This window comes from Musa acuminata, chromosome BXJ1-3 (assembly GCF_036884655.1).
Source record: "Musa acuminata AAA Group cultivar baxijiao chromosome BXJ1-3, Cavendish_Baxijiao_AAA, whole genome shotgun sequence".
NCBI classification, from domain to species: domain Eukaryota; kingdom Viridiplantae; phylum Streptophyta; class Magnoliopsida; order Zingiberales; family Musaceae; genus Musa; species Musa acuminata.
The window spans coordinates 38897007-38917512 of NC_088329.1; the positions used below are offsets into that span (position 1 = coordinate 38897007).

The 20506-nt window shown below is 37.3% G+C and overlaps 2 protein-coding genes across 7 annotated transcripts; both read left to right on the plus strand.

Annotated features, from left to right (window-relative positions):
• Window positions 1-123: 123 nt before the first annotated feature.
• Window positions 124-11436, plus strand: LOC103979173 (uncharacterized). Of its 6 annotated transcripts, none has more exons than XR_010492971.1 (11): window positions 126-376; window positions 1797-1868; window positions 2208-2332; window positions 2457-2617; window positions 3038-3107; window positions 3968-4022; window positions 5634-5717; window positions 6508-6546; window positions 7429-7475; window positions 8896-8996; window positions 11287-11436. XR_010492971.1 is itself a non-coding variant. In XM_009395230.3 (10 exons), exons 1-10 carry the CDS (start codon window positions 248-250, stop codon window positions 8244-8246), a joined length of 888 nt encoding a protein of 295 aa, XP_009393505.2. In that variant the 5' UTR covers window positions 127-247; the 3' UTR covers window positions 8247-8666. The 6 variants fall into 6 exon arrangements, 3 of the variants coding, with proteins under 3 accessions (XP_018679266.2, XP_009393505.2, XP_009393506.2); XR_010492970.1 differs by lacking the exon at window positions 11287-11436 and adding an exon at window positions 9427-10162; XR_010492972.1 differs by lacking the exons at window positions 5634-5717; window positions 11287-11436 and adding an exon at window positions 9427-10162 and having other exon boundaries at window positions 127-376.
• Window positions 11437-16171: 4735 nt separating this feature from the next.
• On the plus strand, window positions 16172-18521 carry LOC103979172 (NAC domain-containing protein 35-like). Its single transcript, XM_009395229.3, has 3 exons — window positions 16172-16491; window positions 16586-16854; window positions 17725-18521. The coding sequence occupies exons 1-3, from the start codon at window positions 16290-16292 to the stop codon at window positions 18322-18324; spliced, it is 1071 nt and encodes a 356-aa protein (XP_009393504.1). The 5' UTR covers window positions 16172-16289; the 3' UTR covers window positions 18325-18521.
• Window positions 18522-20506: the final 1985 nt, after the last annotated feature.

A 20506-nucleotide genomic window follows, 5' to 3' on the forward strand; every position in this document is an offset into this window, starting at 1 on the left:
GCAAAAAGCTGTCCATCATGGTGTGATGGATGATTGTGACCGAAGAGTATGGGCCCCAGCGGGACCCACGTCAACGGGTGACGATGCACAAGTAAATGTGCCGGTAATCGAAGAAAGGGTAGCGAAGAGTATAATTTTGCGTGGATGTGTACAGCACGCAAAAGAAGGGATCAGAAAAAACGCAAGTCTTAGGAATGGAGCTCTGCAAGGAAGGGGAAGGGGGAGAGGAGGGAAGAGATGAGTGAGGATGCGAGGAGCAGGCCGTGATATGAGACTGAGCGCCGTCGTCTTGACGCCGTGCTGTTCCTCCCCCTCTTCTCCCCATGTCGTCATGGCTAGCTGCAAGAAATCCCAACCCAAGAGTAACAACCATAAGGTCAATGTCTCTTCCTCCCTTCCCACACTTTATGATGGCCATTCAGTTATGGGAACTGGAATGGGTCAATTTCGTCGTTGCTATTTGGTGCTGCCCTTGCCCAGATAAGTTAGGGCTTGGCCCAAAGTTGTTCATGTGTGGCTTCGCGGAATGGTAGCTGTATATGGTCAAAGGTTGAATCCTTGTTGTTTTATGTCGATTGTTTGTGTTTCTGGGATTGGAAATATAGGCATGCATTTCTAAACTGGAACGGGAAGAAAATGTGTCGACAAAATTCAGTTCCTGTCATGTTTTTTCTCTCTAGAAATGATGTCAAGAAAATAATCATACTGTTCTTTTTCTCTTTAAATTTAGATTTTTGAATTGCCTAGAACCGTTGACAAACAAAAGAGATGCCGTGTATGTGACACTCACATATTATGTTGAATTATATTTATCTGCAAGATCAATTTAGAAAGGTGGTGTAGAGATATGCAATAACGACCATTTTTATTCGATACATTCCTATCTTTAAATGTTCTGGAAATGTCTATGTCAATTGGAAGATATAGATTTGTGATCTATCTATCATGTATGTAAAGTTTTGTTATTTGCTACTGCTCAAAGTTGGACTATAATGGAATACCACCACTAGAAATTGATAGAAATGCAAGGTTGTGGGTCTAATAAGTCTCTAGTCTTTCATATGTTATCTTAACTCCAAGGTGTGGATTATGGAGTACAATCCAACTAGCATCAAATTTATGGGTTCAACCTCCTGTTGTATGGTTATTCACATTGGTTTTCTGATAATTTTTAGCATCTTTAATTGACTTCTGCCATTATTTTTAGGCAACATTTCTGATAGGTTCTGTTAGGAATGCAAAACGGCCAAGCATGCCAATATGAAGTAAATCAATACTTGAGCCAGGATCAGTGGTGAAGTGACATGGTCATGTGATGAGGCAATTGTGAGAGGTGACAAGTGCCTCCTATATATTTCCAAATCCCCTTATAAAAAATAAGATTTCCATGTAAAATGCTTTCTTAGTTACATTGCTTATTTTTTTATCCTTATATTATAATGTACATCTGAACATGTTACCTTACTATTCTACACTTTGTGTTGCCGAATTTGTTTTGAAAATCTTAATTCTATAAAATTTGCATACTACCATTAATTAACACTTATAAATCCACACTTATGATGCCTCCCTAGGATTTAGTTTGAAGATTCATTCATATATTGAATACAAATGAGGGCAGCAGTTGCATTCAGCATATTTAGTGAAATTGTGATGTTTTGACTTTTACCTGCTGCTATTTTGAATAATTTATGGTATTTTTGGAAACAGTTACTTCCAAGACATTGAAAGTCATATCTCGTATATGGATTTGAACTTTTTCTTCTAAAAATTGACACCAGTATTTCTGCTTCTAGAACCCTGATCAAGCTCCTCCAAGGATCACATCCAATGTAAAGCAAAACTTACAAATTTTAAGGTTATGGAAGGTATTGCATTATCTTTCTCTTCATTTATGTAAAAAGCCCATAATCAAGGGTGGTTGCTTCTGCATCTGCACCAATGCAATGACCTGTTAAGTCTGCCTTAGTTGAGTGTTCATATATATATATATATATATATGTTAATCCACAGTTCCACATGGACTGCATTTGGAACATTGAATTATTCCATGGGCAGGGTGTAATCTACTGCAGGGTGCAGTATGTTAATTAATGTGACACATGAAAACTGAAATTTGCCATTCCATAAAATCAATGATATTTGAGTTTGCCAAGATGACCGTTGACAATTGTCAAGCAATTTTTTTATCTCTTATGTTGGACTAGGATCTTCAAAGTCATAAATCAAGTACCCCTAGGCCGGCCACTAGCTATCGGAAAAAGAAGGTTGTTAAAGAAGAGCTTCCACAAGACACAGAGCTATATAAAGACCCAACTACAAACCTATACTAGTCAGTACTCATTTTACTTATTTGAACAAAGTTCATTGATGCAACTTCTTTCTTCTGGGCTGACATTGAAGTGTTAGTCAGAAGTCCTCATTTTGAGTCACATATATATATTTTCCTTGTCTAGTACAAACCAGGGCTTGGACACTTCTGTTCCGGTTCTTCTTGTGGATGGATACAATGTATGTGGCTATTGGGCAAAGCTGAAGAAACATTTCATGAAGGGAAGACTAGATATTGCTCGCCAGAAGCTGATTGATGAGCTGATAGCTTTTAGTGTAATAAAAGGTTTGTTCTTTTCTAGTTGTAGATTGTTGCATTATTTCTTTCTACAAACTGTATATACCTTGAAATCACTATGCAATTCTTTTACATTCCTATTACTCCTTGCGCAATGCTTGTGGATGCTTGCTTTTGTTGATGATATGTTAGACTAAAAATAGTATGCACAATGAACTTGTTAGAAAAGAGCCTTCTGCTTCAAGAATAAACTTAGGAAATGATAATTGAGTATTGGAGATTCTGGTTAGAACCAATTCTATTGAGCTTAGGTAATAAAGTCAATGATTCTGTTTGAAGATTGGCTATACCCAATGCTGTTACAAATTGAAATTTTATGTTGTTACTTATATTGGATCATTAAAACTTAATCTAAAATTTGTGACATTATTTTTACATCTTACGGTGTTGCACTTTCAAGCAATACAGAAGTAAAGGTTGTCGTGGTGTTTGATGCAATGACGTCTGGACTTCCAACTCATAAGGAAAGTTTTGCAGGGTAAGGTTGTTGAATAATTCAATGTTATGCATTCTTTTCTGGCAAGAATTTTTGTTTCTAATCGACATATTACAGAAATCCTATATATACCTTTGAACACTTTGGAGGATTAACTATATGAAAAACTTTTTACTTTGTTGATATTATCTTAAGTAGTGGATTAGCCACGACTTAGATCTTGCTCAAGAAATTTGTGACAATCTTGCATCTTCTAATTACTTTGTAGATGTAACCTTAATGACAATAATTGGGATATAGAAAGGTTTGAAATATTGGTCACATTGGCATATACCAACCAATGTTTAATGGTTCGATGAAGCACAAATACATGTTGATACCTACTTTTTATTGTAGGTGTTTAATGGTTCGATGAACTGATGTCGGTCAGTATTTAGTTTTTATTTTTTTTATGCCCTTTTGCCATCATTTCTTTGTTAACTTGCATTGCTTGAGCAAGCTATAGAGGGAGGGAGCTTGAATAGCATGCTATGAATACTGGTGTTGCCGTCTACCATGACATTCTACATTTTATTGTGATGATATTGTTCTCCAAATTTCCTTGCCTAGGTAGCGCTTAATCTCTTAAATGATTTATTGATGTATACATGTGAAAGATTCCTTCTATTCCTACTAACTTCCTGAATATTGATCTACTGAACTCACCTAGAAGTTTCTAAAGTTACTTATTTTAGTATAATATGGTTAAAAGCAGGTATGTAGGTTTATTGGGTGCCTATGTACTGATCTTCTTGCTTACAGTGGATAGAATTGAAAATCATGCATTTTGATATATTTAATTTTGTCTTCAAATAACGGTTATACTTTTAGCTTTATATGACTTATTGTGCTTTTGTAAGCAGGATTGATGTAATATTCTCAAGTGACACATGCGCTGATGCTTGGATTGAAAAGGAGGTATGCAATTTGTTCAGTAGTGAAGTTTCATTTTGTATCTGCATGTCCTGCACATGTTAGGATGAATACTAAAAGGAAGGCACATAAAGGTTGCTAAGAAATTATTGTTTCTTTACAACATATTTTACATAAGAGTTTTAATATGCAATTCACAAGCAACTTGTCTTTTAAAAATGAACTAAATAAGCAACTAATTAGGCTTATTTATTACTGATAGCTCATTTTCTGTGGTCAGGTATCACAAAAGAATTATAGGCCATTTAATTATATATACAATCAGATCAAATATAGATTAACCATAAATAGGTTAATCATACTGTACCTTTTGCAAAAGTCCTTATACCAATGTCTTGGAAAGCTTCGTGAGGCTAGTTACAATTTGATGACTCGTCATCCCTAATATCAAACGACTATAGAGTTGTCATGCCTTGATGTGATTCGACTCAACTTCTAAGAAAAGCACATTGTATTATTGACTTTCTATAAATCATTATATAGAGCTTGTTGAATTTCTATTTTCTTATAGTTTCTTCAGTGATTGCACAGGTATAATAATCAGCCACAAACCAAACAATTAGTCCAATCACCAATGCATTTTCCAATTGTTGATTTCGATCGGTGATTTGAAAAAAAATCATAATGAGTATGAATATAGGAAATACAAGAATTCAGAAGAAGCACAAATATCAATATGTTGATTAAATAAATATCATTTATTAGGATAAATTTATAAAAAACCAAATATGCACAAATGTGATATGCCATATATGAGCAGAACATTAATGAAGAGTATCTAGTAAGCAGTATGCACCATGGCTCCTAATTTCATATAGACCGAAATATATTGGATGGTATTTACCTATCTGAGTGTGAACCAGGCATGCCCCATCCCTTTTCAAATGATTTAGTTCATTCTTTTTTATCTATCTGGCCAGTGGATCTTAGGGTTAAACTTGTCCGCAACTTTCCCCCTCTTCACTTCAGCTGCTTGCCTCTTTTGTTCTCTTGAAATAGAAGAGGCAATGGTTGTCACCAAGTGCGGATCCCTCGTGATTTGCCTCACCATGGCTGTGCTTAAACATTGGACAGTTCAGATTCATACTTGCTTCCCATTGTAAGATCATAGGCTTGATTTCAGGTTCTCACAAGGAACTTGCCCCTGACCAAAGCCCTGCCTGATTCAATTGTTAGCTGACACTCTAATCTCAATTCCATATACTTTATTGTATAGTACCATGCCTAAGTTGTATTATTATGCCAATTTCTTATATCCTGTACGTGCAATTAGGGTATTATCAAGCAGTTTAGTATGAACAGAAACAATTCAAGATGGTCATTGTGCTAGGTTTCAGTAGGCTGTAAATATCATAATGTATTGCTAAATGGAGGATAGCTAAAAACATACTTGGTCTATCTTCAGCGCCCAATTGTTACGCTGTATGGTCTAAACATCTATATGTTGTCTGTACTTTCTTTAAGATTTGACCTCCCAAGATAGGCCTTTTCTTTATCTCTTCCTTCTTACTCTTGTGAGTTCTGGCCCTTGTGATCTAACCTACTTGCGCTCATTTGAATTTGACACAGCAGCCAACCATTCACTAGTCCATGCAGGTTGTTGCTTTGAAGGTTGATGGCTGCCCAAAAGTCTGGGTTGTGACATCTGATGTATGCCAACAGCAAGCAGCTCATGGGGCAGTATGCACTTTACTAATTAATTAATGATTTTGAAGACTTACCAGCTTGATTGGCTTTAAGTTTTTTTAGGTCTTAAATCTTAATGTTGTCCTTTCCACATTAATATGATTAATTTACATGGAGACTCATAGTTCTGATATTCAGTTTGACAATTGTTATAGAGTAATTGGGTCTATCTGCATTGGTTTCTAGTTTAGGAAAGGAGAGGGCCAACCAGCAGTTGAATCCTAATGGTAGTTATGGGATTGGTTATTTTCTTATTGCAGTAAGATATGTAGGTTAATTGCATCTTTCCTTCTAAAAGTGAGTTATGAAGACTCCAGTTGCTCCACAATATGCATTGTTTGGAACTTTTTTTCATTATTTGTTATTTTGAAAACATACTGATTTTGGACTCCTGGCTAAGTTTCTGTATAAAGTGATACTGAGAATTCCATGTCTTTTATAATACTGAACCAAGGGGATCCTTGGTCACTTTATTCTGGTCGCAATATTTTTTCTTCATTTTCCCTCTAAAGATTAAATACCTACAATTTCTTCAACATCAGAACATTTTATTTTATGTTATTAGAAAAAGTCTTGGTGGACTTGTCTGTATGCACATTTTCTCAGATCAATTTGAGAATCACTTGTTTTAGATTTCATTCTGTAAAAGCTGTAGTTTAGAATTAATAGTTTTTTTATGAAGAACTTGAATTTTCCATCACCACCTTATGTTTATTGACTGTTGTCTCATCCTGTTTCTTTACATATTGATTATGTATGTTTACTTCTGTAATACATTGTCTAGGGTGCTTTTGTTTGGAGCTGCAAAGCATTGGTGTCAGAGGTGAGGGATGTTGACTTTCTTTTCATTTATATCCATCCTGAATAATTCCTTGAATTGTTAAATTTACTTTTCCTTCTAACTTTCATACCAGTGCAATTTGCACATCGTTAATCAACTTTTCGATTGGTGATGGTGGTCTTTTAAGGAAGAAAGTTTTTTGGTTTATCTAGGGAGTAATGCTTAAAAAAGGTCAGGTGCTTCTGAAACATGGCATATAAATCGTGGGACATACATCAGTGCAATCCCCTTAAACTTCCTTGGTTATACTTCACTTTCTTATCTCTTGCCATCAACAAGAATACGTATAACACCCCAACTTAGTCCTACCTCCGAAGTGGGTATAAGGACTTAGTCTGATGAGCATATAACATTTTGGGCAAGTGGTTCAGGCCTCAGGATCAACAAGTTAACAGTTCAGTTATTCCATCAGGTTGTGATAATTGGAAATGATCAATGATTACAGATGTATGCTTTGCAGCAGATTATAAACTAGTTCATATATTTGGTCATACTTCTTTAGAGATGGAATAACATTAAATTGTCTCAAACCAGTATGTGTTTGTAAAGGGTGCATGGTAAGGAGGCAGAGAGATGCCTGATGTTTTTATGCTTTTTTGAATGTAATTGTTCTGGTGTTTCCATTGATCAACTGGTTTGACTTTAGTAGCACACTTGATGTGGATTATTCCACAAGCTGCACACTACATGACTTTTTTTTTTTTTTGTTATGAGAAATGTGGATGATTCCACAATTATCATGCAGTAGTGTTTGCTTCATTGATCATATTTGAAGCAAATAAACCGATTCCATTTCTTTAAATGCTATAACATCTCCTTGTTGGTTTTTTTCTTACTAAATATCTATTTTTAACCATTTTACAGATAAAGGCTTCACAAAGGGAGTTCGAGCAAATACTGAATGAACATAGGTCTGATTTTTGCGAACTCTTTGCTCCTTTGTTTTATTGTTTGTTCATGCTTGTTTGTACCTTCATCTTTCTACCAGAACATATGCAACTGGGTTTATGGAAACAGAAGTAGTCATACTGCTGATATAATTGAATTATCCTTTCCTGTGCTTCTCTTTTTCCGATCCACTTGCCAATGGGTTCTTAACCCCTTTCATTGCAATTGTTGGTGTAAGTATGTGCCTTCTGCACGAGTAACTATGGTACAACTTTGGTCATTGGGTAAAATCTTTTGTTACTTGGTGAGGTTTGCCAAATCTTCCTGATCTTTGACTAAGTATCATCCTGTCAGCCACCTTACAGCAAAGACTTAGTAAATATGACTTACACACTTATCGATTACATCAATGTGCATCTTAAGTGCTTCAACACAATCATCTATTCTAGTCAGCTTGTGCCATGAGTCTACTATATCAATTATCATCAGATATAGTGTACTTTAATTCCTTCTATAGTACTGGAGAAATGTAGAAACTGTTCATGTGCAGACTAAAACCTCAAACTTCTATGACATTCTCTGTCATGCGAATGCAACTAAATGCTGCTTGTTAGCTTCATTATTGCTAGCCAGTTCTAGTAACCGTAGATTGGTGGGTGTTGTGTCCTTACACATCTCATACTGGCAGGTCAACATCTGTTCAAGGGAAATTGCTTCAGCACAACCTAGGCCCAGAAATAGTTGATGCTCTAAAAGATCTTAAGAGAAAGCTGTCCGAGAACGAGTCAACATGACTGACTTTTGCTTTTTGGGATGACAATTCATTGACACCACTGAAGCTATAGCCTGAGAATTGCATTCACAAATGTGAATTGGTCATGCAATCCACATAATGAGAAGCGAATCTCGTATCTCCTCTTCGATTCATAAGCCACCTATGACAGTCTGCCTCATTTGTAGCTTTCAATCAGCCCATGTGTATTCAGTCATTGTTTCTCTCATTGCAATTTCTCTGATGGGTCATATTGTTATGTTAAGGACAGTGCTGCATCCTGGAGGTTCTAGAAATCTCTTTCAAATTACTTCCTCCTGAACTTTCAATATCATACTTCAGCACAGCGAGGGTGTTCCCGGATATTGTGTTTTGCAGATCCATTCTCTGTAACACTTATGATCTATCTTAAGAGTTCAGCATACAAATAAACTTAGAAGGAGATGCATGATTCCTTTTATACACTATGCAATGGATCCAAAAAATACTGCCATTTCTTGGAATAGCTTCCAAAAAAGACTGCTGTGTTATTGGTGTCCAAAAAAGAGACTTTCTAACTCTTTGGAGTGAAAGTATTTTTTTTTTTGGAAAATAGTTTTACCAAATAATTCTTTTTTCTTTTCCTTCCTCCAACAGTGTATATATACTTCACATTCATTCTATTCTGGCAGTTACACTGAGGACATCTGACATTTTGGCCTGTTGGAGGCCTCCTTCACGCTCTACAACATACAGATTCATTTTCTTTAGCCTCTTCATCCACTTTGATCGGGTAACACTCTCTTAACCCTTTCCCTCTTTTTTTTCTTTTTCTTTTTTTTTATTTGGGGGTGAATTTGGATTATGATTATCAATTAAAACTCTCAAATATCCTTTCATGACCACTAAGTTAAAGTTCATCAATAAATTTAATTTTTATAAGATAATAATTTAATTATTTTTTAATTAGTTTTTAATCTGAAGATGCCACAAATAGCCCATGAAAAATCTACTTCATGCATATTTACTTTAGATGGTCGAGCCCTGTTAAACAAAAAAAGAAGAACAAACAAATAATCTCTACAATATTTTTTTATATTTCCACTTCCAAATAATCGAATTGAACATTCAACTTAATAGTAGTTATACTTAAATGTGTGCAACATTGAAATTAGACATGCTAGTTTAAATGCTACTTCAAATTCATACATGACATCAAACAGATTCCACGTGACCTTGTCGGACTCGGATCTTAGATGGAATCCACCTGGATCCGATCCGCACACGCCCTGGTAGCCACGGAACCGAGCACACGACAAAACGGATGCCCCGTCAAACTCGGTCAACATTCAACGGTCAAACCCTCGGTCAACGTCAAGATCGCCCATGTCCGGATTTATTGGATCCACTGGCCCATGTGATCGCTCCCCCCATCTCTCTTCCGCCATTTACACCGTGGGCGGCGGCTCCACCCACTCCACCGCTGGTTGTTGCCTCCGTCGACCACCGGGCTGTCAACAGCGGCACCACCTCACCGTACGTAGTAATGCAGACGAAGTACCACCGCATGAAATGAATGCTTCAGCGACTCCGACTCGTCTCAGTCTTCTTCCCAAGTGTGAGGTTGCGGCAGTTGCAGAAGCTGTAATGGCGTTGCTTCACACACATCCGTGCACTATAATAGAAGTGCATTGTTATGTGTTAACGTACGCAATGCATATGCATTGAAAGACAGCCCTTCTCTTCTGGTCATGCAATTAGGGCACCAAATATTTCTCATGCTCTGCTAAGAGGATGCTGAACTATGAACTGAGATTTAATGATGGTTTTACGTCTTACATTGATTTCTTTGCATGTAATTCTACTTGTAGTTTAGATAATGCATGAAAGTTGTGTATTCAATGATTAGTTTGTAAACTCATTACTGTTAACTATAGCAGTCAACATAAGCTTTTCTCACATTCTCTCGATGGCTTGAACATGGCCAGGTTCTTAGAATGATCGAGAATGTGCAAGAACTCATTTTTTTCCATCAATTTGATATGATCGTATCGTTTAGCAATTAATTTGTAATTGACATCGGAACGGACATGACAGTCCTAGTTCCGTGCGTATCACGAAGCTTGATGCATATAGGTTAACATATGGATTAAATTTTCTGTCGAGAACCTACTTTTGCGGAGATAGGTTCGAATTTATTGATGATAGGTATCGATGTAGGTTGCTCTTTCATTTCTTGGTTGGCCATCGAATTTTTGATGAGTCCAGAAGACATGACAATTAATTGTTGTAGAGCTTGACTGTGTCGTCAAGGGAGGAATTGATGACTAACATCAAGGGTAGGAGCATAAGACAAAAAAATTCATGTTGTAGTGCAACTTGATGTTTATGTGATCCATATTAAGAATTGGCAACTTTTCTCTTTGATTCATCTCTTTCTATTTATTAGAGTTTAAAAAAGAATTTGATTTGATTTACATGTCTAGCAATTATAGCCAAATACAACTTTGTGCAGTGATTCCCATTCAGCTATCATGAGCTTTTAATTTACATGTATAGCTTTTTCGTAATTGTGATCATGTTTACTGGAGCTAATATTTAGTTGTGAACCTCCATGATCGATCGAGTTATTAAGATCAAGCTTTCAGTGTTTCAGATATAAGTCTAACTCCATCTATTTTTAACTTGCTCCTCTCGACTCATGGTGGTTGAATCATGAGTTGGTGATCTTGAGATCAATGCAAAAGAGATACAAAAGGGGCATTTCTTTCTCAAGATCTTCAACTCATGATCCAATGATCAAAGATGATGGAGAAAGTTGCAAGTCACACACACAATTGATAGATGTATGTAGATAGACAAGGTCGTGATTGAATTGATTGATCCACTTGTAACATGAAAACAACATCTACATGATATCTACAGAGCATAAGAAGAAAAAGAATGCTTGGTGTCATTGAAGGATCATAAATAACTTTGGCATCCACATAGTTGCATTATGAATCAAAATACAAAAAACAAAGATAGATAGTCTTTCCTGTTGATCATTCATCATGCTTAAATATATGTTTCATTTTTATTAGAGGCGAAAAGGAGGAAAAGAAGACGCCTTTATCTACTATCACAAGCAAAGAACAAGATGAAGCACCACCTTAACAACAGTGAGAGCAGAAGAAACACAATGTGCATCAGAGGTAGGTGAGATGAAATGAGGGCCTACAACCGCCCAAATTGTGGAGATCACAAGAACAATGTTGATGCTACCTCTCACCGAACAAATCAAATATCTTTCTTCCTGCGATGGCCACAGTTTCCTTAAGTTCAGTCTCATATCTATGACAAAGTTTGTAGGTAGTGATGGTGATGGTAGCATTTCTAACCAACGATAGTCTAGAGAAATTAAACCACATAGTACAATCTAGCTATGGATCGGCAACTGTTCCATATGCTTGCTGAGAATGATAACTAATGAATGATCATCTTTGTAGTAGTGGTTTTGAGGGCTGCCTTATATTTAGTGTAACTCCAAACATCAATAATTAGCATAACTTGGACTGCCCACTACATTTAGGTTATCAATTTGGAGTATAATATATGCTTTAGTTGGTACAAAACCGGATTTGCATTTGATGATGAACAGTGTAAACTTTCATTGGGTAGTAGATTCAACTCACAACTAAATCTCTCTCTCTCTCTCTCTCTCTCTCTCTCTCTCTCTCTCTCTAGAGAGAGATATTGTGTTGACAGTTTTGAATAATTATTAGAAATAATCACAGTATTAGTACAGTTGATTGGTGTGACCATGGTCAGTATGTGCCAAATCTAAGATGAAACCATGGAGTACAAAGGATAGTGAAGCGTCCTTTATGTCACAACTTCTCACATGACAGCTCAAATAGTTATCTCCTATCACTGCATCATTGTTTTATCATTTTAGCATATTTATGTTGGCATGTTGGACTTGTTTCTCTTGTGATGTTTAGGAGTTTGAGAGATGTGGTTAGGCTAGATTTGGATTAGACTCATCATATATAATATACAAAACTTAGCATCGTAGTTGTTAAATTAGATTTTGGTTGTCCAATATATAAAGAGTCAAACACGATTCGCTTTCCAAATTTGTCTCAAGAAAAAAGTTAGGAGTTTAGGCAAAGATCCTACATAAGCTTCATTAGGGGTCTACCTGATAAAGATTTCTCCGATGCTTAAAACGATAGAAAATTCAGAGGAATTGATCATATAGCAAAAGTAAGAGAATGAGAGAATATCCATAGAATGCACTTAAAGTATCTGTTATAGTATGATAAGGTAATTATTCGATTGACGCTAAGGTAAATTCCGACGATCAACAAGTCATGAGGTCGAATATCGAACCATCGGGCTATGGTTATAGGATAGCGGCTCATCTTGATCATGGCATCGAGTCAATATTCTTGTCGGCACCATGTTATTAGCCTCCTAGAACTAAGATTCTATCTTAAGTATGATCGGATGGATATGACGGACTACATGCCATGTTCCTACGTCACCTTATTTCCACCTTGTTGAAGCCTGATTGTTTAGATTCATGTGAAAAAGTGTTCATCATCATCATCCAAAAGAACATTTATCTGTAAAAAGAATAATGTAGTAGTCGGCTCCTGTTAGATTTTGGACATTTTTGGGAACTTTTGGAAGCCATAATTACAGTAAGTTCGATAGAGATATAAATCAAACGTTTGTACTTCCAGTTCAGAGTTTACATGTTTCGAAGATTCTAAGTAAACCCACTTCTGACTAAAGAAGATTTTGAATCATGCCATAAAAACTCTCTCTCTCTCTCTCTCTGTGTGATAACATTGTTGTCAGAGAGAGAGAGAGAGAGAGAGAAAGAGATGAGCCTCGGCGAGGGGGACCATGGCATGTATCTCTACAGCAGTCAATAATGGCGACCTGTGAAACCCTAGCTAATCTCCCATGGCAATCGTGCACGCTTCTACATCTCCTCCCCCTCCCCACTGACATCTCTGATGCTGATACCATGCACGCGCCGAAGTCACCGACGTCACTAAATTGGCTTCTTCTACTCAACAATGCATCGAGACCCACTTTGCTTTTGGTGCAGCTCGAGGGACTCATGCACAGACACAAGTCAATGCACGAGATGAGCTCTAATGGAAATCAACATGATTTTGCTTACGTCCTCTACTGAGAATTCATGATATGGTCCTTCTCGGTATATTAATTGCGAACGATGAATTAGGTCTTCATGTTGACGCTTAAGACTCGCTAGTTGGTATGATCCAATTCTTCCTTGTTGGTGTGATCTCCTTCTCTCTCATTTGTCTCGTGCTGTTGTTGTTGGTGCTTCTTTCCGTTTATTCAAGTATTATTGATGAGATTGTTTGCATGAGGTCTGAGGACCACCACAGCCGACATGCATGCATTACACAAAGCTTTCATGGTCTTCCATACCTCACGAGTTTTGGAAGAATCAACTTGAGAGTAACATGCCACTGTGTTGTAGAAGTTTATCTTGCATCTATCAAGACATTTTTTTATGATAAGATATTAGGTTTGAATCTCGTCTTCGTCATTTATCTTTCATTAACAATTTTAAGATCATGATTTACAATAAAAAATAACGCTCGTACTTGAGATTATTTCTACAAGAAATGGTTAATCTATGTTAAACTTAAATACTATAGAAATACTTGATTATTTTAGTATTCCATGCTAAACTTAAATATATGTTACCTACTTTTGGAGTCTTTAGTGACTTTAGTAACATAGGACTAATATGTAGCTTATTCATTTTTCATATACTTGTCATTTATTTATTCCATGCAATATCAAGTTAACAATCGCAAATACAAATTATTTAAGATGTTTTGGAACATTGTAACAGTGTTTTCATTCATATACAAAAATTTTAAATGGGCGAATCAATGATAAAATGTTAATCTAAGACTTAAAGAACAAATATGGACATTATATTGATTGTTCATCCAGCATGTAGAACATGATGAAAAAGTGGAGCTTATAGGGGGATCAATTTGCCTAAAATGAGAACATGTAAACGATCAACATGTCGAGTACTTGATTAACATTTGTAATATCGATCGTACTATCGAATTCATAACGTCACGATCTCTTAAAGTTTTAGGAATGGATTCGATTTAAGTGACATCTATACAAATTACGCACGATCGACTCTTCTCCTTATAAATGGGAGCTCTCAAGATATAACAAAGTTTTTTGCTAATTTTATGTAAAATATATATTTTATTTCTCGAGATATAATGTATAAAAGGTCCTTAATCGGCTTCGCCATATAGAACAGGCAGCCAAATCTTGCATTAATAGAGATATATAGGTTTTTCTGCCTTAGGTGATATAGTTGCATATGTTCTTGGGACAACCTTTGTTGCTTGAAATCTTAGGATCACAATACGATGAAGTTTTGAAGTATGGCCAATCAAAAGAGAGATAGGATGGCAAAGATCATGGAGGTTCACATGAAACAAAGTTTAATAGGGTTGACTTGACAGTGTACCACCACATTATGCTTTTGGAGTTTCTCATCTTTTCTCATACAAACGTCATCTTAGTATTTGAGAAGGAACAAAGAATAATAGGTGGTCGAGTGGTGAAGAAAGAAGGGTGTAAGTCAACTATAAGTTGAACTATTTGAATTGCATGGGTCTAAGTCAACTATACCATACATGGTCAAATAGTTTGACATCACCTTTGAATTAAACTGATCACCATTATTATACATGATTATTCGATATCGAAGCAATTCAAAAATATTAAGTTATCACTCGAAATGCGAGGCCAATTTCTAATCCATTTTCTATTCCATGTCATCGAAGAATAATTCTCCCCTAATTATTAAACTAATAATTCTTCTAATCGTATTGGAAAAGAATTAACAATGTTGATATTAAAAAAAAATAAATTGTCAAGTTAAGCTACAAATTAAATAAGATGTAATCTAAAAACCTAAATTTGTTAAGTTGTGAGTGCCTAATTCTCTGTATCGTATTTCATCTTTACTCACAAATTGTTGCGCCTCTTTGATCCCAACGCTTTGTTATGATAATTTCTTGGGTTTTCCTCTATCTCTCGTTGACTATTAGTAGTAATTATTATATCTATCGAGACTACGCCTAATGATTTAGGGATAAAAATGTTCTTTCTATCTTTCTCGGTAACTCCATATATCTATTTCAATATTTTAATATAATTTTTCTATATATAGTTGACTAATACTCCAATCCAAATTTTCATCTCAATCTAAAGGGAAACTGCTAATCATTAATCACACGCCACTCATCGAAACTTGTTGTGATTTGAAGGCAGATGACTTCATTTTTCTCATACTTCCTGCAACAATCGTTCCCAACTCCACATTAACATCCCACAAATCATTTGTGATGATAGAACCTCGCAACAGTGGGAAGATTACGCAGTTAAAAGGTGTGCAGTGTGTACCACCACAAGTTGGTCGGATGCCTGGCGGTAAAAGGTTGTCACGGTCTTCACTTGATCTCATTACCTCACACACCTAAACTCCACAGTAGAATTCCTCTCCCTCGTCTCAGCCCTCCCCTGACAGCAACTCGAGCAACTTGCCAAAGCGGATCCTAAAAGCGATCCTTGAGATCTCCCATGGTCTTTGCAGGCATGCATGCATGCATGTAGGTGAAAGAGAAAGAAAGACTTGGGTGCCGAGTGTACAGAATCTTTGAGAGCTGAGGAAACCGAGATGAAGTTGAAGAGGAAGGAAGAAAAAGGTCTGGCTGTGGAGAGCTGCTGTCCTCTTCTTCAGCGGTCTCTTTCCTCTCATTTACTCCCATATGCACCTCCTTTTCCGTGTAGGGTCCTCCCCAAGCTACGGAAGAGAGAGAGAGAGAGAGAGAGAGAGATAGAACTGACGAATCTGAAGAGTTAACAGTGTCCATGACAATTTATCTGGCAGTCAGTGAGATTCATCCGATTACCGGTCGGATCAGAACGAGGCGTACTTGTTGGCGATCGAGTACTTACAAAAGGATTGAGCTGAGAGGTGAAGGGGTTTGATGACCCGCGACTGCATCTGTTCATGGCAATTGCAGCAGCCATGAGCGGGGACGACGGCAGCGACGGGCACGAGCATGACCTGGTGATGCCCGGGTTCCGCTTCCATCCCACCGAGGAGGAGCTGATCGAGTTCTACCTCCGCCGCAAGGTCGAGGGGAAGCGGTTCAACGTGGAGCTCATAACCTTCCTCGATCTCTACCGCTACGACCCATGGGAGCTTCCCGGTTTGGCTACCGCCGCCGCCGCTCCATCTCTCTTTCCTCCCCTCCCCTCCCCTCCCCTCCCCGTTTGGTCGTGGTTTGATTCTCTTCCTTACAGAATTCGCGACGATCGGAGAGAAGGAGTGGTACTTCTACGTTCCGAGAGATCGCAAGTATCGGAACGGGGATCGACCCAACCGCGTGACCACGTCGGGATACTGGAAGGCGACGGGCGCCGACCGGATGATCAAAGCGGAGAACCACCGATCCATCGGGTTGAAGAAGACCCTCGTCTTCTACTCCGGGAAGGCTCCTAAAGGCATCAGAACCAGCTGGATCATGAACGAGTACCGCCTGCCACACAGCGAGACCGACCAACACCAAAAGGTAATCTCGAGGAACTCCCTCTCCTTTGTCATCATCAGAACCGTGTGGTTAGATCTGGGTCTGCAGATTAGGCATGAGAAACCCTAACAAAGAGGTTATCTGTGGAACTTTCCTGTGATTCTAATTCGAGCACGCTTTCATCTCCCAAAAGGACTGGTGCTGATCTCTACTGCTCGTGAGAGTTTCATGTTGACATTGTCAGTGAATAACAATTTTTTTTTTGCATGGAATTTTAGCAACCATTTATCTGCTTAAAATGACTGTTACTTTTTGCCTCTGTCTCGATTTGCTTCTTTGTATTCCTTCCCCTCCCCCTCACCCCATCCAACAATCAAGAAAGAGAATGAAGAAAACCCTAAAGAACAAAGGCCTTTTTGAGGTAAATATTCCTCAAGCTAATTATCATCATTCTTTTTTTTCCTCCTCTTAAATTCTCGATTTCTTCTTTCTTTCTTCTTTCTTCTTTTAAAGATTTCATTTTTTCTCTCTTGAAAATAGGATAAGAGAGAGAAAAACAAGAAGTAAAATGGGGTTTCTTTGTTTTCATGCACTTGTTGAGCTAATTCATCATGCCTCAATTGTCTTCCTTCATACTCTCTGAATTGTGCTATACGTAATACTTGATTATTTCTCATATTATCTTTGTTTTTGTAATGTCGATCTTCACTTTCTCTGAATTAAAAGTTCATTTCCAGAAGGAGAATAAAAAAATCAAAATCAGCAATCCCTTCTCTTGCTATTAGGTTTTCGAATCCTATTTGCTGTGATTACTTTGGGAGCTTTCTCTTCAGAGAATGAGCCTCTCTTCTTCAGATTTCTTCTTTTCTTGATACCTAACGAGAAGAAGAAAACTTCAATCCACTTGTGCAGACTGAGATCTCACTCTGTCGAGTGCACAAACGAGTTGGAGTAGAAGATCACTGCCAAATCCCTGCAACACTTGCTTCCAAGCCATCGTCCTCTCGCGGAACCGGAATCGACAAAAGACACACCCCCCGCCGGCAACCGCCAGGCTTCGAAGCCTCCGGAGTTGGATCTTCACTGACATCAGCCATGGAGAAGGTGCCAAAAGTGCAGGGTGCGAGCACGACCCACAACTTGGCGTCCCCCATTCTCTCTACTGTGTATGGCTCGACGGCGTCGATGCCTTCTCTGAGCTCGACCACATCGATGGAAGAAGACAGCACTTCGCTTCACCATGCCAAGAACACTAGCATCGCTCTGATCCCCGCATGCTCCCTTCTCGCTTCCGCCAATTCCTCCGTCTCCGCGCCTGGGATCGAGGAGCTCAACAGGTTCGTAGGTTACACCCAAAGCTTCATGGAGCAGCAGCCAAATCAACTCCTCCCGATGCCTCCACAGCCCCAGCTCAACCAGCTGCCCATGTCTTTGCCCATGATCTCAGAGAAGCTATGGGAGTGGTGGAATCCTCTTTGTGAGGCTGGTAAGGACTACACCAGCTTCAAGTGATTGCTTTTGCATGACACATGCAAAGTGGTAGGAACATAATAGTATGTGTGAAGTAGATTTAAGCTTGTAGTTCTACTAAGTTTCCACTGGAATTGTCTTATGATGAACCTTTGGGTGCTCCTCCCAATCTATGTTGTAACTTTGAGAGAAAGGTATAAGAACAATAAGAATGGGGTTAAAAAACACCACCTGGAATAGGTTTTGGATTCTTCTTCTTTGACTTCTGCACATGAAATAATGAGTCCATGATTTGTAGAAGACTTGCAGACAAAGTTCTTGGGGATGGACAGGGAATGTGAGAAACAGTGCAGGCATGTGAGTGCAGCATTGTCTTTTCTACTCTTAAACTCTCCCCCTTTTTTTTTATTTGGAAAATTGGAACATAAAGAACTTCTTATTTGATTTCATGTTTGACAAAGAATGGGGATGTAGTTACAATGTGAGATGTATTTAACAAGTATATGAGTTGCATTAATTATCAAAAGGAAAATAATATGTAGTTTGAATTAAGACCCTAATCCTATCCATGAGAAACAAACAAGATCTACAATATCAAAGAGTTAGAAACTAAAATTCATGCAAGTTTAGGTCTTTTTATGTTTTTGTTATGCCATAACAAAAAAGGGCTTGCATTATCTTGTGGCATAAAACATTTTGAATATAGTTTTGAACTATTTTATCTTGATCTCAGTATAGCTTAGATGCATAGCTTAGCTAATTAGTATTACTCATCTCTAGAAAAGGAGTTAAGTGTTAGATCCCCACATATCTATGCCATGTGTGTTTGTGTATTACTTTACATAGGAAATAATGGATTTTGTATCAGAATTTCACCTAAAAATTATCCTTGTGGAATTTTGATTTTGCTCTATGAGCTTCATGGGTTTTATAATATATTGAATATATGTTGAAAAAAATTGTCTTTATGATGCTTTGGTGATTGTATATGGGACATAAGTAAATCTTGTATGCACCAATGTATTTAGATATTAAAATTATTTGTTCTATTATTAATGTTGTATGCATAAGTAAATCTTAAAATTATATGAGACATAAGTAAATCTTGTATGCACCATTTATAGAGTAGAAATCTCCATGGCCTTTGTTTGTCTTTGCCTTTTGAGTATTGATGTTGTAGTGAATGAACTGAAACATGAGACTGAAATAAAAAACAAATCAGATGGATCTGAACTGTTTCAATTCAATTCTATTTTCCCTCATAATTTGGTATGTTCCAGTTTACAAAGAAATGAGAAGTTACTCAATGTGCTTTGAGGATGGATGCCTTCAAATCCGAAAAGAGAGAAACCAGTGTGCACCGCTAGTAAACACTAAAGAATGACTTGAAAAGGTGCAGACACATGCACCCAATTCCATCATCACTAGGGGAACTTTGATTTGAAGGTTCCTCGATCCTCCCTGATCCAAGGAGAATGAGGAAGATTTCAAACATCTAACCTTGCTGATTCAGGACGAGAATTGTCATATTTTTCTCCTAATTGTGTATGTGAGAGAGAGAGAGAGAGAGAGAGAGATTGATTGATTGATTTAGTGGACAAATGAGCTTGGCAAAACCATCAAACTTAAGCTGCTTTGTGCTTTAGCCATTCACATTTTACAGTTGAAGAATGTAATTCATAGAGAGAGAGAGAGAGAGAGAGAGAGAGAGAAGCATTTATTAGATAACTGAACTTGGTTAACCCAGCAAACTTGAGTTTGGGTTGGTATGAGATTTAGGCATTTACATCTTCAGTAGGAAAAGATATAGATATATATATATATATATATATATATATATATATATATATATATATATATATATATATATATATATATATATATATATATATATATATATATATATATATATATATATATATAGAGAGAGAGAGAGAGAGAGAGAGAGAGAGAGAGAGAGAGAAGCATTTAGAGGATAATTGAGCATGGTAAAACCATCAAACTTGAATTGCTGTGAGATTTAGGCATTCGTTTTCTGCATTGTGAGCATGATTCATAAGGATCTGTGGAATGGCAGGTAGGTGGTGTAGGGTCTTCGAATGGCGTTGCGCATGCTCTGCAAGTCTACAATCATTCGTGGGCTAGTCAAATCTTACTGTCGGATAAGGCATGGCCTCTATCTTGTGCACATGATGGCGACCACAGCATGGTAGCTGACATATTA